At 37.0% G+C, this 20,425-nt stretch overlaps 1 protein-coding gene across 1 annotated transcript; it reads right to left on the minus strand.

The window, feature by feature from the left end:
* Positions 1 to 292: 292 nt before the first annotated feature.
* Positions 293 to 20,376, minus strand: RTN4IP1 (reticulon 4 interacting protein 1). Its single transcript, XM_032215790.1, has 9 exons — positions 19,586 to 20,376; positions 18,026 to 18,177; positions 16,741 to 16,809; positions 14,665 to 14,789; positions 13,713 to 13,761; positions 12,504 to 12,640; positions 10,774 to 10,957; positions 10,560 to 10,652; positions 293 to 419 (listed from the first exon to the last, which is right to left on the minus strand). The coding sequence occupies exons 1-9, from the start codon at positions 19,872 to 19,874 to the stop codon at positions 303 to 305; spliced, it is 1,215 nt and encodes a 404-aa protein (XP_032071681.1). The 5' UTR covers positions 19,875 to 20,376; the 3' UTR covers positions 293 to 302.
* Between the last annotated feature and the right edge of the window lie 49 nt (positions 20,377 to 20,425).

Here is a 20,425-nt window from a genome sequence, read left to right on the forward strand (position 1 = left end):
AGCCACGCCCACAGAACAGGTAGTAAAAAAAAATTGAATCCATCACTGATACTAATGCATGATAATTCATTTTTTTTAATTTCTTCACCCACTCCCCACTATTATTGAATAACAATAACTACACAAAAACATTCTATGAGTTTCAGTTGGAAAATGTTAAAAGGCTAATATTAAAGTAATATACTTCCAGAGTATGTTCATGTTTTGAAGTAGGAATTCTTTAAAGTGACTAACAGAATATTTGTAGCATAGGAATTTCTAAAGAAAATAATTCTTACAAAGAAACAGGAACCAAGATTTCACTACTTTTTATTAATTACATTGATCACTGTTTTGCCACGTGCATGTCCTTCTTCCATCTTCTGAAAGGCCATGGGAACTTCAGAAAATTCAAAGACTTGGTCAATAACTGGATGTATCTACATGGAAGAAAAATACTGTTATTTAAAACTGCCACCAAATTCAGTGTGTCTTTAATTGATCTGTAACACCTGCCTGTCTCATAGAGGTGTCACTGAGGCTTTCAAAAGCCTTTCAACGTAACTATAGCAATGAAACAGTTTCTCCGATGATTGATTGCTTATCTATTGTTGCACATGAAACTAATTATGAAAGCAATACTGTAGATGATGTGAAAAAGTATAAGCAACAAAATATAAATATACTTTCAATACCTTCCCTCCCACCAGTTTTAAGGAAATTCTTTACTGGGAATATGTTATCCAAACAACCACATGTTTTATCGAATAAATGCTGAGCAACTGTTCACGCCCACCCACACCCACATACATACAAACACATTAGAATAAATTCTCGTCATATTTTTGCAGGCATGGTATTTTTTACCCTGGATAAAGCAAATAAAGACGGGGGGGGGGGGGGGAAATACAAAATGCCATCTCTTGCCAGGATAAGGTTCTTCATAAAAATCACCTCATAGTTCAATGTCTACTTACTAGGGGAGAGCTACTTCAAGAGTGATTTCATTCAAAATAATGAAATCCTTTTTCATCCCTTGTTTACAATAGAACAGGGCATTAAAATACCCAAAATGTGTACCCGAGAAGAGTTAAATAAATTAAAGAAGAGCTAAAAGATTGAAGAAGCCAACACTAAGCTCCCATCTTATTTTTTTTAACAAATAAAAATAACATGAAATTCTTAAATGTTCAAGTTTATGAATTCTATAAAACAACTCAGGATTTCACCCTGCATCATTTTCTTTTGGAAGCTACACTATCATACTACTAATGTGTAACATTACATATAATGTGATTTTAAAAAACATGTAATTCTCAGGATTGCTCTCTAGAGGGCACAATTTTACTACTCAATGATGCCCACAACATCCAATTTTTTCAAAGAAGCAAGTTGCTTTCAGCTTAAACAGATTTTTGTTCAAGGCTATAGCAAACTACTCCCCTGTGCTATATTATTGCAGACCACTATCTAATTGGGTTGCTGGCCTCCAACATTGACAGGAAGTGTCATGACGGCTGGGACTGATGAGCACAGCACTTTGGTACATTAAGCCCTTTATCTGGGTGGTTGATCCAGACTCATTGTTTCAATAAACCTGAAAAGGGCTGATGGTGTAACCTAGTATAATATGTCATTCACTGTTTACTCCAAACAGCCTGACTAAGACAAATATTTCTTTCGGTACACACAACCATGCAAGTCAGCAGGTGGTGATGTGACAGTAAAAGGAGATTAGCAAGACAATGAAAACACTATCTTTGGATTACATTTACACACCATTCAAAAGAGACCCAAAAAAAAACCACCTAAGAAGGAAACAAAAAGGTCAGAACACATCCTCTTCAACAGCCAATATCCAGATAAGCAGAGATTAACACCAGACAAATAATTAAACAGAAAACAATAGCCTAATCAAGGGACTACTCAGAAGACATACAAGAAGACAAATAATCAAGCAGAAAATAGCCTAATCAAGAAACTACCAAGGAGAAAACCACAATGCCCCCAACAGTGGCTGAGGAAAACTATTATATATAATTAGAGAGCAAATACTAGATTCGCTACCATGATTATGTTACCTAATCAGGTAATGAAATGTCTGCAAACAAATAACCAAACTCAGGAAGGACCAAGGCCTCTGCAGCAGAAATGGGTTGCATACATGTACCAAAAAACTATTACTGAATTCTGACTACACATTGGCCCATTATTGGTTCATCATTCATTAGTGCAATCATTTTATTTATTAATAGCAAACTGAATTCTTGTGTTGGTCATGGTCTAGGCAAAATAGCCATGTCCATATGTAGTAAGATTATCAGGAGTAGCCAAGAAAACCTTTAGTTTTGTTCATCCACAAATATGGAGAAAATAAATCATAATTTTAAAAGAACAGGAGGGCAATCAAAATAGACTCTTGAAATAGAAACCTCATTTTGTTGGACTACCCAACAAGCGTAATGTATTCCATAATGTATTTGTGGCAGGGTACAACTGTACTTTTATATTCCAGGTTCTACTGACACATATTGATAAACTAAAGGAAAATGTCCTTCCACACTCAAGGTAGTGTACCTTTCACTGATACTGTGGGGCTCAAGGAAAGCAGGAAGTTAGCTGGATTTCTAGAAGAGTGTTGGAAGAAATGTCCATCTGGGTTCAGTTCCAAGTGGGGGGGAAAGACACTGGAAACATGGAGGCTGCTTGGAAAGATGTTTTTTAATGGTGGACATGACCACATGGTTTGTGGTCCTGGGGGAAAAGGGAAGGAATGCTGAGAGTGCCTGAGTTTTATACCCTTTCTGGGCTTTTGAATTTAAGCTTGTATTATGGCTGGTTGTCAGGCTCCCATGGGGTGATGCAGAGGCAAATCTGTAGGCTTGGTTGCCCCTTGCTGGACAATGTAATCTTCCCAGGTGCCACGTGGTGAGATGGGTAGAGGGCTGATCCTGTCATGATCAGATTAATTATTAATGAATTAATTAAGAGTTGTTAACCCGATCTTATGAAGCTTCTCCTTTGACAATATCGTATTGCTAACTAGAGCATACAAAACCTTTGCCAGATCAATTCTCGAAAACAGCTCATCTGTCTGGAATCCGCACTGTATATCGGACATTAATACAATTAAGCGAGTCCAGAAGTATTTCATGAGAAGAGTACTACATTTCTCTGCTCGCAACAGAATATCCTACACCACCAGGCTTGAAATTTTGGGCTTGGACAACCTAGAACTACGTCGCCTACCGTCAAACTTAAGCGTAGTACACAAAACTATCCGCTACAATGTCCTACTGGTCAATGACTACTTCAGCTTCAACTGCAATAATACAAGAGCACATAATAGATGCAAACTCAATGTAAACTGCTCCAAACTTGATTGGCAGAAAATACGACTTCAGCAACAGAGAGGTTAATGCCTGGAATGCACTACCTGACTCTGTTGTTACATCTTCAAATCCCCAAAACTTTAACCTTAATGCAAAAACAGAATACAAAGATGAAGAAGCAGAAAACAAAGTGGATATCAGAATAAGCCATGGAAATTGCCTAAAGAGAAGCCATCAAATTTTCCTACTTCAAGCACATTATGCAAAGACCTAGCTTTCTGGAGACCGGTTTAATGCTGGCGAAAGGTGAAAAGAAAAGGACAACCAGCAGCAAGATGAATGAACTCAGTTATACAGTAGTGGTCCTGGGCTTATACCATTGGAATACCTGAAAGATTAGGTTAGGTACAGATTGCTATGAAGAAAATCTATTTATGTGGTCTTAATGGCACATAATAATTTTTTTAAAAATGCACTGTGCATTTGGATAGGAAAGTCAGTTGCTCAGATAATATGTATAAAATCATCCTTTACTGACTTATAATAGCAATGGAACTCAAATTACTGAGGAAAGTATTGACTTCAAAAGCCACCTCCTTTTACCTCATGTTGGTATCCTTGGTTGCCCTGCAAATCAACTTTTGGTGGAGTTCTGTCTCAGAAGGAATCATAAAACTATTGTTTAAAATAACAATGTGCCAGGGCTGCTTCACTTAATAACCAAGAAAGAAACCACTCAACTCCATTTTGCAGAATTAAGAGTACTTATACTGGTTATAGGTAAATAGAAGCTAAGCAAAGCTGGATCTGAGCAAAAGCGCGTGCAAGCATAGATATCAATACATGACTCATTCCCCTCCCCTTGGTAACCCCAGCCCATAGTCCAATCCAATATCTCCACAGCTGTCATGTGGGAGACATCTTCAAAAATCATCATCAGGTTGGTATGCCGGACAGTTGGCCTTGGCGGGAAACTCCTCTCCCTGCCATATGCGCAGTAGATGGTGAGAACAACTCCCAATTAACAGTCCTCCTGTACAGAATATTTCCCACACCCAAATACCATGCCCCCCCCTCCCCGTTTCAATGGCAGCCGAAAAGCAAGCAGCAAAACAGAGGCTGACACAATGGCTAAATAACCCCACTCTGGTTTAGGTTTAGGTAGTTTATTTATATTCTCCCTCTTGATGGAGCCAGTGTTACATTGTCGCTACCCTAATGAAAAAAACTGGAAGGCAGACTTTTAAGGTTGTCCCTCACAGCAACTGCTGGTCTTTTGAATAAATAACAGAGAAAGCACATAGAACACAGCAAAGATGGCCACATAAAATTAAATTGCATTTTTTCATCCAAAACACAGGGAATATGATGCACCGGATAATTAGGCACAAACAGTAATCCATTTCAAAACCTTTATGTTTTTATAGTTTACCAAGTCTATCGATTTATTTGTCACATTTTTCATATCACATATTTATGTTGAGATAAATTCTCCTTTTCAGCCCTAACTATTCAACTTACTTTTGCTGCCTTTTAAACATTAAGGGAGCTCACCACATTGGTGGGAAAATACTGCAATCAGGTGCTGCCACAAAAAAGCCTTGTTACATGTTTCCTCCAAACAATTCCCAAAGACAATCAGTATGCATGTATTCATCAACATACCAAAACAGAAATAAGAATACTGAACATATTGTATAACTGAATTTTAAAAGTTGACCATTGATTTATAGTATGGCTTTATTATACAATACCATATAAGTTGATTAATTATCTCAGCTCCTGCTTGTATTCATTTTTAGGGATGTTTTTACTGTTTTATTATTTACCTATTTTACTTTTTTATAATTTTAGAACTGTAAATTGCCCAGATTTACATTTGGTTGAGCAGGGTGGCTATAGAAATTGATTGAATGAACAATCAAATATTTATTTATTTAGGCTATGGCAAAAATGTTAAAAAGCACATCACAAGTACAATCTCAATGATCAAATATGAAACTACTTACCATGGTATCTATATATATAGCTAGACCTTGTATGATATGCCATACACTAAATAAATAAATATTTATCCTATAAATATTATATATATAAATAAGTATATATAAATAAACAACTAAATATCATTCTGCAGATAAGGAAGCATAAAATTGTACAACATTAAAAGCTGTCCTTTGTGAAGACAGCAAACAAAAGATTAAGCAAACAGTTTTATTCTTTGTTATTCTTATGACAAAAGAAAACTAGCCATCCACAAACATGCCAACCACATTTTTAATAGTAAGAGCATTCACCTGCTCTGGTCTTGCGCAAATGGATAACTTAAAACCACACCTTTTCTCTTGTTCTTATACAAAGACAATGACAAGATCTTCACAACCACAAAAGAAATATGACACGCCCATTTGGCCAAATTCTATCTGTAATATTTCCTGGTTGACTCCCAGCCATGGAGTTTGCTGGTTTTGCTTGAAAAGACCTACCTAGGTCCAGTGAAGTATGTCACTCTATAAATAATAAGAATCCATTGGGTTCTTTTTTCACTGTTACAGGAAAAGTTGTTAGATCTGCAAATTTATATATGATAGGAAACAACCTTGAAGATGCATTATACAATCCACAGCAGTAGCAAATGAATTGCTTATCGAGAATTTTACCTGTAAAATGACCACACTATGACATATTTACTAAACACTCAGCCTAATTTGCATTTAAGAAATAAGAGCAGGCACTAATTTTACAAGGTCATTCAGCTAGATAATATATGCCAAGTACTGTGAAATATGGTGTGAACACTATAATTCTGTTCTTATCACACAAGCTGATTAACAGGAATTATCAAAACTAAAGAGTTAGCAGGGGGGATGTAAAGGGCATAGAGAATAGCCTTGAAAGACAAGAGCATTGTGACCAAAACCTAAAGCAACCAAATCACTTTAAACATACAATATGAAATTGTTAAGGATGCAAACAACCACAGTGTACACTGAGCTCCCATCAAAGCATTGGTAGCTTGCCAAAAAAAAGCAGAATTTCAGTTTATATACCTTTGGCCCTCACTGGTTTCAAAGACAAAGAAAAAAAGAAAAAAAAAAGTGAAAAGGCACACACAATGTAAATTACACCATGCCATTGGGATGTGTTAGATAAACCCATCTGGGTGACTTTATCTATCAACTCTTGCTAGGTCAGTATGCTAAGTATAGTATCTTTAAGGTATGGGTTTACTGAGTCAATTGTTCCTGTCTGGTCCCCCCACCCTCTTCCATCACTACTGAGTCAATGAAGCTTTTTGTAAATGTTTTCTTAAGAGAGTACTTTAAGAAGTTCGCATGTAGAAGAGGAGCCCTGTTGCGATGTCACAACGTGCGGTCTCGGTAGTCCGAGACCGCCGTTGACACTTTTGCCGCTGGACGGTCCATTGAGACCTAAACTGTCCCGTAGAGACGGTGATCAGGAAGACAAAGCCTTGCTGGTCTCAGGGACATTGCAAAGTCCCTGATAGACCCAAGGGAAGTGTTTCAAGCCGGCGGTAAACAGGCAGCCCCCAGGCTGATGAAATCTAGACACTCCGGAAAGAAGGAAGTGAAAAGAGAAAGTGAGTCCATCTGGTGAGCTATTTTTTCTATTTTGCTAAACACTGCCCAAAGAAATGTTTCTTTAAAGCCAAATTAGATCCTTAAGCAAAAGAACTGAGCGGCAAAAATAACCCTAATTGGATTGCTGTGGAAAGGTTTTTTTTCCCTTTGTAACTATTCCTCTTAAAGTGAATGGATTGATTTTTTTCTTCTTCTGCTTTTTGTTGCTTTATTTCTTGACTTCTGGATTAAAACCTTCCTTCCTATTTTAACAATTCTTCCTATTACTTGTTATTAAAAGAAATCTAAAAACTTTGTTTCTTATAAGCCAGAGATAAATAAAAGTAGCAAAAGTGAAAAGTAGCAACACTGCCACTCAGAGTTCAGAGGCTGGAGTTTTTGAAACAACGTATCTCTTCTCTTTCCTTCTTTGATTTCACTAACTTTGTAGCTGAAGGGTTTGCAACTTGTTTACAGAAACTGATAAAGAGCCAAGGGCACGAATTGTTTTCACAGGTGCCTCTGAGAACTATTTTGGCAGAGGAAAGAAAGGGGGGGGGGTATGAAGAGCATAAAAGAACTTGTGTTCAAGTCAATCTAAAATAAAAAATAAAAGAGTCCTGGAAGGCTGGAGTGGCAGTCGCTATTAGTTTTTTTTTCCTTTTTTTCTTTCTTCTGTTTTGGAAACATGGATCAATATTCAGATGAGGAAACCTTAAAATTCCAAAATATCTTGGCTGGAATTCAAAATCTATTGGAAGGATATGGGAGAATTGAGAAGAAGTTGGAAAGACTAGTCTTCCTCACAGCAAAAAATGATGGGGTTGGAGCCCAAAAATTAAAGGGGAGAATGAAGATATAGAAGATAAAGATAATAGATGAATTTATTAATGGAGCAAATGTGGGTGAAAGTGGAAAGAAGGGAATATGGAAAAGGAAATTCAATGAATTAGAGCTCTACCCCAGATTCCAGGACACAGAAGAAAAAAAAATACTAATGACAATAGACATAAGAAGAGAATTTTTTTCAGAAGCAAGATTGACAACCAAAGACAAGCTAATTTTAGTAGCAATTGGTGGGCAACGAGATTATCTGAGAGACCCTTCAAGCAACAAAGTGCAGAGAGAAGTCTATAAAAACCTTATAAAGGAGATAAAAAGAAGACTGACACCACAATTGGCAAGAGAGATAATACTGTTTGTTACTGGAAAAATACAGGTTGACAATGAAAGTTAATAATAAAAAATTAGTTGATTTGGTGATTAATAAGTAGGAATTTTGTAACTCTTAGATTGTTTTAGATTGTTTTTTTTGAAAAGTTTTTTTATTGTTTTAATTGAACAAAAACACAAAAAAAGAATCATCCTTAATTACAAATACATTTCGTGTGTTTCTTCCACAATCATTACTTATACTTCATTCATATTGTATTGTACATTTTAAATCAAAAATCTTTATGTATTTTACTATCAATGTACCACAATTCTCATTTAACTACAATTATTTAAACATGCTTTTATCTGAAATCATTTGTATTTAAAGACACAACCACTTACTGGCATTCATTCGCAATTTCAATAAACCTCCAATAACATTACACCTTTATAACAAATTTTGAAAAAAAATCAATTAATAAGATATCTAAGCATTTCCCCCCCTTTCCCCCCCCACTCACTATTTAAAGCTTATATCCAATTTGCTTTTACCAATACAACACATATATATATCATTAAACATTATCTTTGTTATTGTTGTAGTTAGCTAAAAATTATTTACTATTTATATCACATCTCCTCTCATCAGACCCAAAAGAAATTACACCTTTATAACAAGATCTAAACAAAATTTTATTAATAAAATTTATAGGTCTTTTCCCCAAGTCCCAATTTACAATTTATATCCAAGTTACTTTTACTAGTTAAGGTTATCATTTCATTATTGTTATCATAGTTAATTATATGTTAAGATTGTTTTAGATTGTTATCAAATGTTTATTCACTAACAATTAACTAACTATAATAACAATAAGGAAATGATAATGGATACAGCTTAATGATATATACATGTATGGTAATCTAGTAAAGGAAATTTGGATATAAATTGCAAATTGTGACTTGGGAAAAAGGCGTATAAAATTTTATTAACAATTTTTTATTTAGATCTTGTTATAAAGGTGTAAGGTTTTTTGGGGGGTCTGACGAGAGGATATGGGGCATAAATAGTAAATGATTTTTAGCCAATTATAATAATAACAAAGAAATGTTATGGGTCATTGTTTAACAATATATACATGCTATGGTATTGGCAAAAATAACTTGGATATAAATTCTAAATAGTGAGTTGGAAAAAAGGGGGGGAGAAAGGTTTAGAAACTTTATTAATTAACTTTTATTTAAAAGATGTCATAAAGGTGTAATGTTATTGGAGGATTTTTTGAAATAGCTAATGAATGCCATTATGTGGTTGTGTTTTTAAGTATGAATGATTTGAGGTAAAAGCATGTTCAAATAATTGTAGTCAAATGAGAATTGTGGTACATTAATAGTAAGATATACAAAGATTTTTGATTTAAAGTGTATAATCTAATATGAATTATAAGTAATGACTGTGGAAGAAATGCACGAAAGTTATCTGTAACCAATTGACACGCTTTCTACAAGATGTAATGAAGGATGATTCTTTTTTTGTGTTTTTGTTCAATTAAAATAAAAATAAATAAAAAAGAAGTTCACATGTAAAGGGGGAAGCATCTGATAGCATTGCCAATTAATGCAGCTCATGTGTAATGGAGGAAGGGTATCTTAACACTCAGATATTTGGGCTTGAATCCAAGTCAAGAAAATAACTTGAGAACATATCTCAGAGTTGCTTTAAATATGCAGATACATATAGATAGATGATAGATAGATAGATAGATAGATAGATAGATAGATAGATAGATAGAGACAGACAGACAGACAGACAGACAGACAGACAGACAATAGATAGAAGAGAAGTAGGGAGGGAGGAGGGAGGGAGAAAGGGAGGGAGGGAGAGGGAGAGAGAGAAAAGCTGTTACAATAAACTGTCCTGACTTTTATGTGTTGGTTTCTTTACCTGATCTACTGCCAGGCCCAAAAACCAAGAATGATTGGTTTTCTTCCAATAAATAGGGTTATTTTTGCCATGACATTCATTAGTTTCATTTAATTCAATACCTTTCTTTGAATATGCTTTGCCTATTGTTTTTCTGAAGTATTCAATAATAAAGGAAAAGAGAAGAATAGTTCAGGGGGAAAAAAGGGATTCAATTGCTCCCTCCACCATGCTAAAAATAACTCCTAACCTGGGATAAAATTAAAAACCAAAGCCTACCTAAGTGAAGGCTTTCCCGATGGATTTTATTTTATCCGGTTTGCAGGTATTAATGCTCTTGAACTCTTCCTGACATCAAGATGAAGGGGTTAATCTCAAGGGAACTAAAAGGCTAGAGGATCACACTCTGCCAACTACATCTTTACTGATAACATAGTACAATAGGGAAAATAAAACAAAACACTAGGAATATTCAGCAGAGAGGGCACCTGCTGGCGAGTTGCTTTCCTGCTAAACTTAGCAGAAAGGCTTCAACCAAAACATCATGGGTCCATCAAATAGCAAAAAGTGAAATAGCCAGGTTAAACATACCTTTCCTGCATTAACAAGACTTGCAATCTCATCCAGATAAGGACCATTTGCTGCAAAAAATGACCATCGGTAATGGATCCCATTATAAAGATGCTATGAAAGAGAGAAAGAACATTAAGCACCAAAAAATAAGCAAAACTGCATAACCTTCCACAAACATTTTCATAAGCTTATCACTTACATAAGCAAAAATACTTCTTTTTTCCTAACTAACCTTCAAAACCTTTGCACCAATAGTGAGGCCAGTCCGTAGCATGCCATCAGCTACACCCAGTCTGTCCATGTTCACTAAAAAGGGTGTCACCAAAGACACATATCTGGCCCCTGACCACTTTCTGAGAAGATTAGGAGCCCAGTTTTCAGTAGATCCACCAACATTATCTAGGATGAAATCAAACCTAAAAAGAAAAATACATGCAGCAATTAAGTGAGTGACTCAACATGACATGTACTTTCCCCCAATAGGAAACAACAGCATAAACCATCCTAGAAACAAATGTAATTCCTATAAGATATTTAAAAGAGGCCAGGAAGTTATTGTTTTTGATGAGGGGTGGACAACAATGGCGACTTTATGAACCTTGGACTTTAACCCTCAGAATTCTTGAGCCTGGCTTAGGAATTCTGGGAGCTGAAATACACAAGTCATAAAGTTGTCATGGTTGCCCACTCCGGTCTTAGAGATAGGGGCAGTGGTGGGTTCCGGCCGGTACGCCTCGGTATGGGAATAGCAATAGCAATAGCAATAGCAGTTAGACTTATATACCGCTTCATAGGGCTTTCAGCCCTCTCTAAGCGGTTTACAGAGTCAGCATATTGCCTCCAACAACAATCCGGGTCCTCATTTTACCCACCTTGGAAGGATGGAAGGCTGAGTCAACCTTGAGCCGGTGAGATTTGAACCGCCAAACTGCAGATAGCAGTCAGCTGAAGTTGCCTGCAGTACTGCACTCTAACCACTGCACCACTTCGGCTCTTAATACCTGTGCGCTGCGGAGGGCTCACCTGCCCGCTCTCCTTATCTCTATTTGAGCCGACTGGGGCATTTGCACATGCACACGCAGCGTACGGCACTTGTGCGATGCTCCGCCGAGCAGTTGGACCGTCGCAGGGCAGTGGTGCGCATGTGTGCGCAGTGCGCGTGCATGTGATGGACGCCCAACCCCGTTGCAGCGTACCAGTTGTGACGGGATCTGGAACCCACCACTGGATAGGTGCTGTCTGAAAATAAATTTCTATTTTATGGAAAATAGCCATGTTGATTTCCAAGGTACCAGAAAATAAACATCTTCAAAGAAAAAAAACAGAAAGTCCAATTGCCTCCTGAAAAAGCACCTTTGGAACAACCATGATTTGGGTGACTGAGAATCTGTGCAGACTTATATATATACAGTTGGGATGAACACCATTTGAATGGTATGGGAGTAAGAATGGATTTTCAGAGAAAAAATTGCAGACTACAGGAACCAAGAGCAATACTCAGATGATCCTGAGGATACAGATAAACCTCCAAGTGCTTCAATGACCTCTAAAAGGATGCAAATGACCAGCTGTCTGCAAGGAATATAAATCCTTCCACTCCCCACTGTCCTGTCAGAGCTAAAGAAGCTTCTTGGATGAGAAGCGAAATGTCTTCAAAGAAAGAACAAAAGGTTGTCATGGCTGCCCACTCCTGTTGATTTAGGGGCTGTCTGAAAATAAATTTCTAGTTTGTGGAAAATAGCCATGTTAATTTGCAATGTACCAGAAAATAAGCATCTTCAAAGAAAGAACAAGAAAGTCCAGTTGCCTCCTAAAAAAGCCCCTTAAGGACAACTATGACCGGATGACTGAGAATCTCTACGGACTTTCAGAAAATAAACAACCAACTTGCCATTTGGAAACTTTTTGCCAAAATATAATAAAATATAATAAATATAATAAACAAATAACTTAAGTACATACTTGGGTAATTTTTTGAGCTGCTCTTCCACATTTCCCGATTTATAATCAATTACATCATCTGCTCCGAGACGTTTTACCAATGTGCTGGCATCCTCAGAACAAACTGCAGTGATGTGACCATTCCAAGCTTTCATTAACTAAGAGAGAAGGCAAAAAAGGAAATCTACAACCACATGCACAACAATTATTCCACTCACTTGCTATGAATGCTACACAACTTCCCTGATTCTAAGATTCAAAGTCAAGTTTTGTTTTGGAAATGCTGTAGCATATTTGGCAAGGTTCACATTTCCCACAGTTTTTCATCCTTAACCTTTCACCCACCACACATCAGAATGGAAGAATAGAGAAGACTTAATTTGTTAGTAGTTTGTTCTGGATTTGCTTGCAATCTCATTTTTGATATGGGGTGGCCCAAACAGATGAGCCTTACTATGCAACAGCACTGCTATGTCTTGAACTCTTTTTTTTTCTGCTCCAATAGATGACCACAATTTATGATATATATATATTTGTTGCTGGAAACCGGCATTTATTTTCAGTTTCTGACAAAAAAAGGCTCATTGCAGAAGTGGATTAGTTTAACTCAAAATTACAGTAGTAGGTCAGGCCGGTCATTAAGTGGGTCATAAGGTGGCCACTTTTGCAGCAATTATAAAGCAAACACTGAAGTCATTAAGGGGATGCTAGTTGTTAAACTAATCCACTTCTGGAAACTAAAAGTAAATGCTGGTTTCTAGTTTCTCTGTGGTCATATGGCCACAGAGCATTGCAAATGGCCATAAATGCAGGGCAATTGCTGAGTACCCAAAATGTAATTTGTGGAGGGGGGGGGGTACAGCCTGTCATAAATAGCCCTGTCGTAACTTCAAATAGTCACTAAACAATGTCATATGTTGAGAGCTACCTACAAATGATGCTAAAAAAGCTTAACTCTCAGAGAGTCTTATTGTGCATTGCTTTTACTTATATTTCATTTCACACTAATAATTGTCTTGTTCTACAGCATTTTCCCACAATGATTCAATAGCAGGGATTCCTGGAACGCTTAACCTAAATTAATGCATCCCCAAGTTCACATAATGTAGTGTCGAAGTTTTTCTTTGATGGTTAACCTTTTTGTCCTTGCATGCTGAAAGTCTCTATTCTAGGATTATTTCAAGACATAAGCAAAACTTCTGCCAAGATGATCGGATTTAATATACTTACCTGTATAGCAAAGGTACCCACTCCACCTGATGCACCTATGATCAATATTCTATGAAGCAAAAACAAGTACAAATAATGAAAATATTAGCTTCTGTGTAGTTTTATATCTAGGGATCAAAAGGAGTAAACTGTTAAAAGTACCTACTGCGGAAGCTGTATTTAAGAAATTCAGTTTATATAGTACAACATTAAGAAACTATAAGGAACCTACATTTCAGGTAACCTTACATTACATTTAAAATATTGCAAGTTTAAAGCACAGGACAGTAATATTTAAATGTACTGTATAATACAGGAACATATCAACATAGTAGAAATATTATGGGAATAAAAAATGAAATTTGGTTACCCTTGGTTAATAGTGGCATGAAGGTTAAAACTGAGCAATGTTGAGAAAATTATACAGATGAAGAATAACTTTTTGAACTTCTCTGTGACATATTCTGTGCCTGATATAAGATATTTAAATTAGTTATGTTCAAAGAAGTATTATTTTACAAAAGCTGAAAGGCATGAAATCTATTAGATCTATTACTGGAAACTAATCAAGGAGAGAAGCAACTTAGAACTGAGGAGAAATTTCCTGACAGTTAAAACAATTAATCAGTGGATCAGCTTGCCTCCAGAAGTTGTGAATGCCCCAACACTGGAAGTCTTTAAGAAGATGTTGGATAGCCATTTGTCTGAAACAGTATAGGGTTTCCTGCCTAGGCAGGGGGTTGGACTAGAAGACCTCCAAGGTCCCTTCCAACTCTGCTATTGTATTGTATTGTATTGTATTGTATTGTATTGTACTGTACTGTACTGTACTGTATTGTCTTACTCTTTAAGAGATGCTAAAATGGAATCAGGAAGGAAATCTCATACTCACAGACATCCAAAGGAAAGTTAGGGACTTACTTTGGACAAGAAAGCCCATGACTAACTTCTTGCAGATCATCTGGCTGTTTACCTTTTGTCGGCACAATTATCTGCATCAAGTCCCCCAGCATTGCACACTGCAAACCATGTGGTTAGACCAACGTAAGGCAAGGACGCAGCTTCAGTGTGAGAGAGACATTTCGGTTTCCTCGATACCTGCATAAAAATAAATGCATGAAGATGTTGTTCTGGGTTCTCTCAATAAAGAACATTTTCCTTAAATGCAGATGTACACCACCCTCCCAAAAGCAAATGTACATACAACTTGTCAAATTTATACATGTATCTCTTATGTGTTCTGTTTGAAACAATTGGAAAATATTGTAGTTGGAAAGACACCTCAGAATAATTAATTCTACAAAACGAACAGCCACCCTTTAGATCAGTGGGTCTCAACCTTCCTAATGCCGTGACCCTTTAATACAGTTCCTCATGTTGTGGTGACTCCCAACCATAAAATTATTTTATGTTTTCTGTATTTTTTCAAAAATATGTCTTTTCCGATGGTCTTAGGTGACCCCTGTGAAAGAGTTGCTCGACGCCCAAATGGATCCCGACCCTCATGGGTGTCAAACTCGCATTGTCACAGAGTTGTCATGTGACGTATCATGACTTTTTCCCCCTTTGCTAAAGTGGGTGTGGGCATGGCCAGCGCATGATGCATCTGGCCCAGGGGCTGCGAGTTTGACACCTCTGCTTTAGCTAGTACAAGCAGTCTTTGACTGACGACCTCAATGGAGCTTAAAGTATCTGTTGCTAAGTGAGACATTTGCTAAGTGAATTTTGCCCCCCTTTTCAACCTTTCTTGATGCAGTGAAATACTGCAATTTTAAGTTAATAACACAGTTGTTAAGTGAGTCCAGCTTTCCCATTGACCTTGCCTGTCGGAAGGTCGCAAAAGGTGATCATATAACCCGGAACATTGCAAACATTATCAATGCATGCCAATTGCTAAGCATCAGAATTCTTATCATGTGATCATGGGGATGCTGCAATGGTTGTAAGTGTGAACAACAGCCGTAAGTCACTTTTTTCAGTGCCAATGTAATTTTGAACTGTCCCTAAATGAACTGTTGTTAAGTCAAGGCCTGACTGTACTGTAGCTCACTTATGGCAAATAAGACTTGGCAGTGAGTGATGGATCTTTTCAATGACCTATTCTGTCTCCACACCAAATGAACTGCGCTGCTAGAAAGCACCCCTGATTCTATCATAAAGGCGGGCAAGAGAACACAAATTCTGTCTGTCTTCTGCAGTGTTTTGTTTTGCCAGCTTGCCAAATAAAGCACTGTGCTTTTGCAGCAGCCAGTCAGATTCCCCCTTTCCACTCTCTTTTCCAAAGCCAAATAGAAAAGAGGGAAATGCTTATAATACTATGCAGATCAGAATGGAGATTCTAAGTTATTTTAATATTTTAACTTCAAAGATTTTTAGCCACCATTTGAAGAGTAAATATAGAAACAACACCCCATTTTAGGCACAGTAATTTTAATGAAGGATTGCAGGCAAACTCTGCCTACAGTCTGGAGTTCAATCCTGATGGGAGTTGAGGTTGACTCAGCTTTCCATCCTTCTGAGGTAGGTAAAATGAGGACCCAGATTGTTGTGGGCAATATGCTGACACTGTAAACCACATAGAGGGCTGTAAAGCATTTTCAAGCAGTATATAAATCCAAATGCTATTGCTGTTTTTAAAAATTACAAGTTAAAAATTATTTTGCTTTTGCGCATATGTGGTTCAGTGGCTAAGGCGCTGAGCTTATTGATCAGAAAGGTCAGCAGTGCGGTGGTTTGAATCTCTAGCGCCCCGTAACAGAGTGAGCGCCCATTACTTGTCCCAGCTTCTGCCAACCAGCAGTTTGAAAGCATGCAAAAATGCTAGTAGAAAAATAGGGACCACCTTTGGTGGGAAGGTAACAGCATTCTGTGCGCCTTCGACATTTAGTCATGCCGGCCACATGACCACAGAGACGTCTTTGGACAGTGCTGGCTCTTTGGCTTTGAAACAGAGATGAGCACTGCCCCCTAGAGTCGGGAACAACTGGTACATATGTGCGAGGGGAACCTTTACCTTACTTCATTTGGAAATAAAACTTTGTTGGCTTACCTCATTTCCACTTGCTAGAACAAACTCTGACAAGGTACCTTGTTTCCAAGGTGGAATTGCTGCCCATACCTGAAAAATAAAGAATCTGAAATATTTTGTTTCTACAAAATAACCCAATTTTGTGATCTGCAGAAGATGATGCATCTAAAGCAAGCAGGTACTTAAAATTTATAGTCCTATATGGTAGTGTATTACATATAGAATGTCCAACTCATTCCATTCTGGAGCAAGTTTTTTATTCCCATAAAATAACAATAAAAGAGAAAAATACTCCCACTTATAACCTCAAATGAAATATATATATTGAAGTCATTGGTTTCTACACTATTAGCAATAGCACTTAAGACTTATATACCATTTCACAGTGCTTTACAGCTCTCTCTAAGTGATTTACAGAGTCAGCATATTGTCTCCAACAATTTGGGTCCTCATTATTTGTAAATCCACTCAAAATGGGTGCTTTCTAAAGAGGAGATACAAGGAAAATATTTCAGGCAGTCCTCAATGTATGGCGACAATTGAGCCCAATTTTTTGTTGCGAAGCAGGATAGTTGTTAAGTGAATTTTGCCCCATTTTGCAACCTTTCTTGCCACAGTTGTTAAGGGAATCACTGCAGTTGTTAAGTTAGCAACACAGTTGCTAAGTGAATCTGGCTTCCCCATTGACTTTGCTTGTCAGAAGCCAACCATCATAAATACATGCCAGTTGCCAAGCGCAACGGTCATGGAAAAACAGTCATGCATAATTTTTTTCAATTTTTTTTAAACTTTGAACAGTCACTAAATCAATGGTGGTTAAATCAAGAAGTACATGTGTGCTATGGCTATTACATACAGGTGGGATCAGATCTGATTTTTGTTGAAACCAAGGGCAAAACAAGGAGCAATGGGCTGAAATTAAAGAGCTTCAGGCTGAGTATTAAGAGGAACATCATGGTAATGAGAGGAGTGAAGAAGTGAAACAATCTGCCTAATAAGAGTGGTTGCTTCCCCCCACTGGAGTTTTTCAAATGGGAGATAGATAATCTGCCATGGTGGTTTGAAGATTCCTGCATAAAACAGGAAGAAGGATTAGGATCCTTTCCACTCATACAATCTATAATTCTATGAATCCCACCGGCTCAAGGTTGACTCAGCCTTCCATCCTTGCGAGGTTGGTAAAATGAGGACCCAGATTGTTGGGGGCAACATGTTGACTCTGTAAATTGCTTAGCGAGGGCTGTAAAGCACTGTAGCAGTATATAAGTCTAAGTGCTATTGCTATTCTATTTCAATCTTCCATTACCTCATCCCCAGGTTTGAAGTAGCAAACACTCGGTCCACATTCCATAACAACCCCAGAAACATCTCGACCTAGAATTAGAGGAAATTCGTTGCCTTTTTCTGAAATGCTCAGCGGATCCCGTTTCACTCTTAGAGCATTCGCTCCATAGCCATCTATTAAAAGAAATAGAAAAACAGGAATCAGTTTGTTCACCCTTATTTAGACTTATATACTTTTCTCCCCTCACTATTTGCTTGCACTATTCTCTTAGTTTATTCATTCCAACCTGAGGCTTTTCGTTTTACAGACTGAAAACTGACACTGAGATAGGCATTAGTTAGGAGTTTTAGATAATCCAGTATCCAGTTTGGCTTTTTTAAACAAGAAAAAATGTATCTATTTGTTTCTTTAAAACTGCCAGCATGTCCCAAAGGGTTGCCAGTGCAGCCCAGAGCAACGTAAGAGTTAGATTTGTCTGAATTCAGTTTAGTATATTCTGAAGTTTTAAACTGTGTACATGTAAACAAGACTCTGGTTAATATAAGATAACAATAAAACTGTTATGTTTGCTGGTGCTTCATACTGCACATTTTCCACTTTTAAATTTATTCTTAAATATCATAAGCTAATGTGAAAACAGAAGGGGAATCTTCCCAACAAGGCTCAGCATGTCCTAATAGGATGATCTGACTACAAGAGAAAATGAGGTCACACTTCCTTGTAAGTGGTGAAATAAAACAGGACAAAAAGGAATGGGCAAAGTCAAAGAGCAGATGTCAATGGAGATAATTCTATGCTCATTTAGACGGGATTAGGACAAAATTAAGTTAATGAAAAAGTTTAAGCGGACGCAGTTAAGATTACAATGCAAGACTCTAAACCTATTCTTATCAAATGTGACTTGCATTCCATGAAAATTAATAAGTTTTCAATAATATTCTAATATTTACATCCATTAGGCCACTGGTTTCAACAGATTTAAGAGACTTAACTCTAAAGAAGCTCAAGGCACAATCTATTTATGAAAATTGCTAAGGCAGAACTATTGTATCTTGGCTGCAAAAATTTAGCAGACAGTAGAAAGAAGGCTGCAAAAAATATAGACATTTCGATTTGCTGCTTTCTAGTACTTGTTTGAATTTTTTTACAATTCCAATGTGGAAGTTCTTGTTTAAGGTGACAAGAAAATTCTGTATTAATCAGCTTTTCTATAACTTTTTTTCTAGACAAATTCATATGATACTAATAGTAAAATAGAAGCACCTGGCACAAAACTGGTTATTAGAGCAGTTACATGCCTACTGCAATATTCCACATGCCTATCTTGGAGTTTGTTTGTTTTTAAAAAGATAATTAATATCATATTCAATCAATACTGAAATAAAAGTACAGAAATCATCCATAAGATTTATCTTTGTGAGTTGAGTACATTTACAGTTAGTTCACTGATCTATCTATCTATCTATCTATCTATCTATCTATCTATCTATCTATCTATCTATCATCTATCTACCTACCTACCTACCTACCTACCTATCAACCATCTATATCTATAAAATGCAATGCATAGTATCTACTTACTTCGCATGTTAACATCTATGGGATTTAAACTTGCAGCATGAACTTTAATAATAACTTCATTAGGGAGGCGAATCGCAGGAAATATCATATTACTTGTGAGTCGGAGTACATCGTTTTTCCCATAGCGATCAATCACCCAAGAAGGCATTGTTGAACATCTTTGACAGGAAACATGGAACTTTCTACTCAGCGGCTGTAGACTCATACTCTTCCTCAATCCAGCCAGACTAAGGCAACCCAACAATTTAGAACATACTTTCCTGTTAAATGTGTGTCCCCTTAGCAACATGATTGCAAAAATCAAACAGAAATATTAAGCCTCTTTTGATCTGGTTTGAAAAACGCTTCTAATAAATTAGAAAAGTTTTAGTCCTTATCTTAAAATTATCATTTTGCTCCTTTACATTTTTTGAAAAATATCACCCCCCTTACTGTTTCTCTTTTCTCACAAGGCAAGAAAAAAACGTGGAGGAGAAAAGACAGAAATAATTTTCATTGATTCTCCAGATTGATGAGCAAAAAGAATGCTAAAGTTCACAGGAAGTAAAACTATGTTTTTTCCTTTTCAGTTCCAGAATGCAACACCCATGCACCAAATCCTCAAGGCAATTGAAACTAATCTCTTCTACCAGCATAAAAACGGCCGCAAATATTGCAATATTTCTCTGCACCCTTTCCACAATGTTCTTCCTATGACTTTTCAAGCCGCGCAAAGATCTACCGTCTTAATCTCAAATCTCCTGCTTGATACCCCAGGTCACCTAAATCCCATGCACGGACACAGGCAGAGTGCCAGGCTCCGCCTGGACCAATACAAACCCAGCATGCTTTGATGCTGTG

Source organism: Thamnophis elegans, chromosome 4 (assembly GCF_009769535.1).
Source record: "Thamnophis elegans isolate rThaEle1 chromosome 4, rThaEle1.pri, whole genome shotgun sequence".
NCBI lineage: Eukaryota > Metazoa > Chordata > Lepidosauria > Squamata > Colubridae > Thamnophis > Thamnophis elegans.

What these genes read in the sequence shown, in the direction of transcription:
- RTN4IP1 (XM_032215790.1), bottom strand. Translation starts at nt 19,874, where the DNA reads ATGTTGCTAAGGGGACACACATTTAACAGGAAAGTATGTTCTAAATTG. An exon ending in ACTTCAAACCTGGGGATGAG is followed by an intron (nt 16,810 to 18,025) that starts GTAATGGAAGAT and finishes TTTATTTTTCAG; the next exon opens with GTATGGGCAGCAATTCCACC. An exon ending in TGGGTACCTTTGCTATACAG is followed by an intron (nt 12,641 to 13,712) that starts GTAAGTATATTA and finishes CTTCTCTCTTAG; the next exon opens with TTAATGAAAGCTTGGAATGG.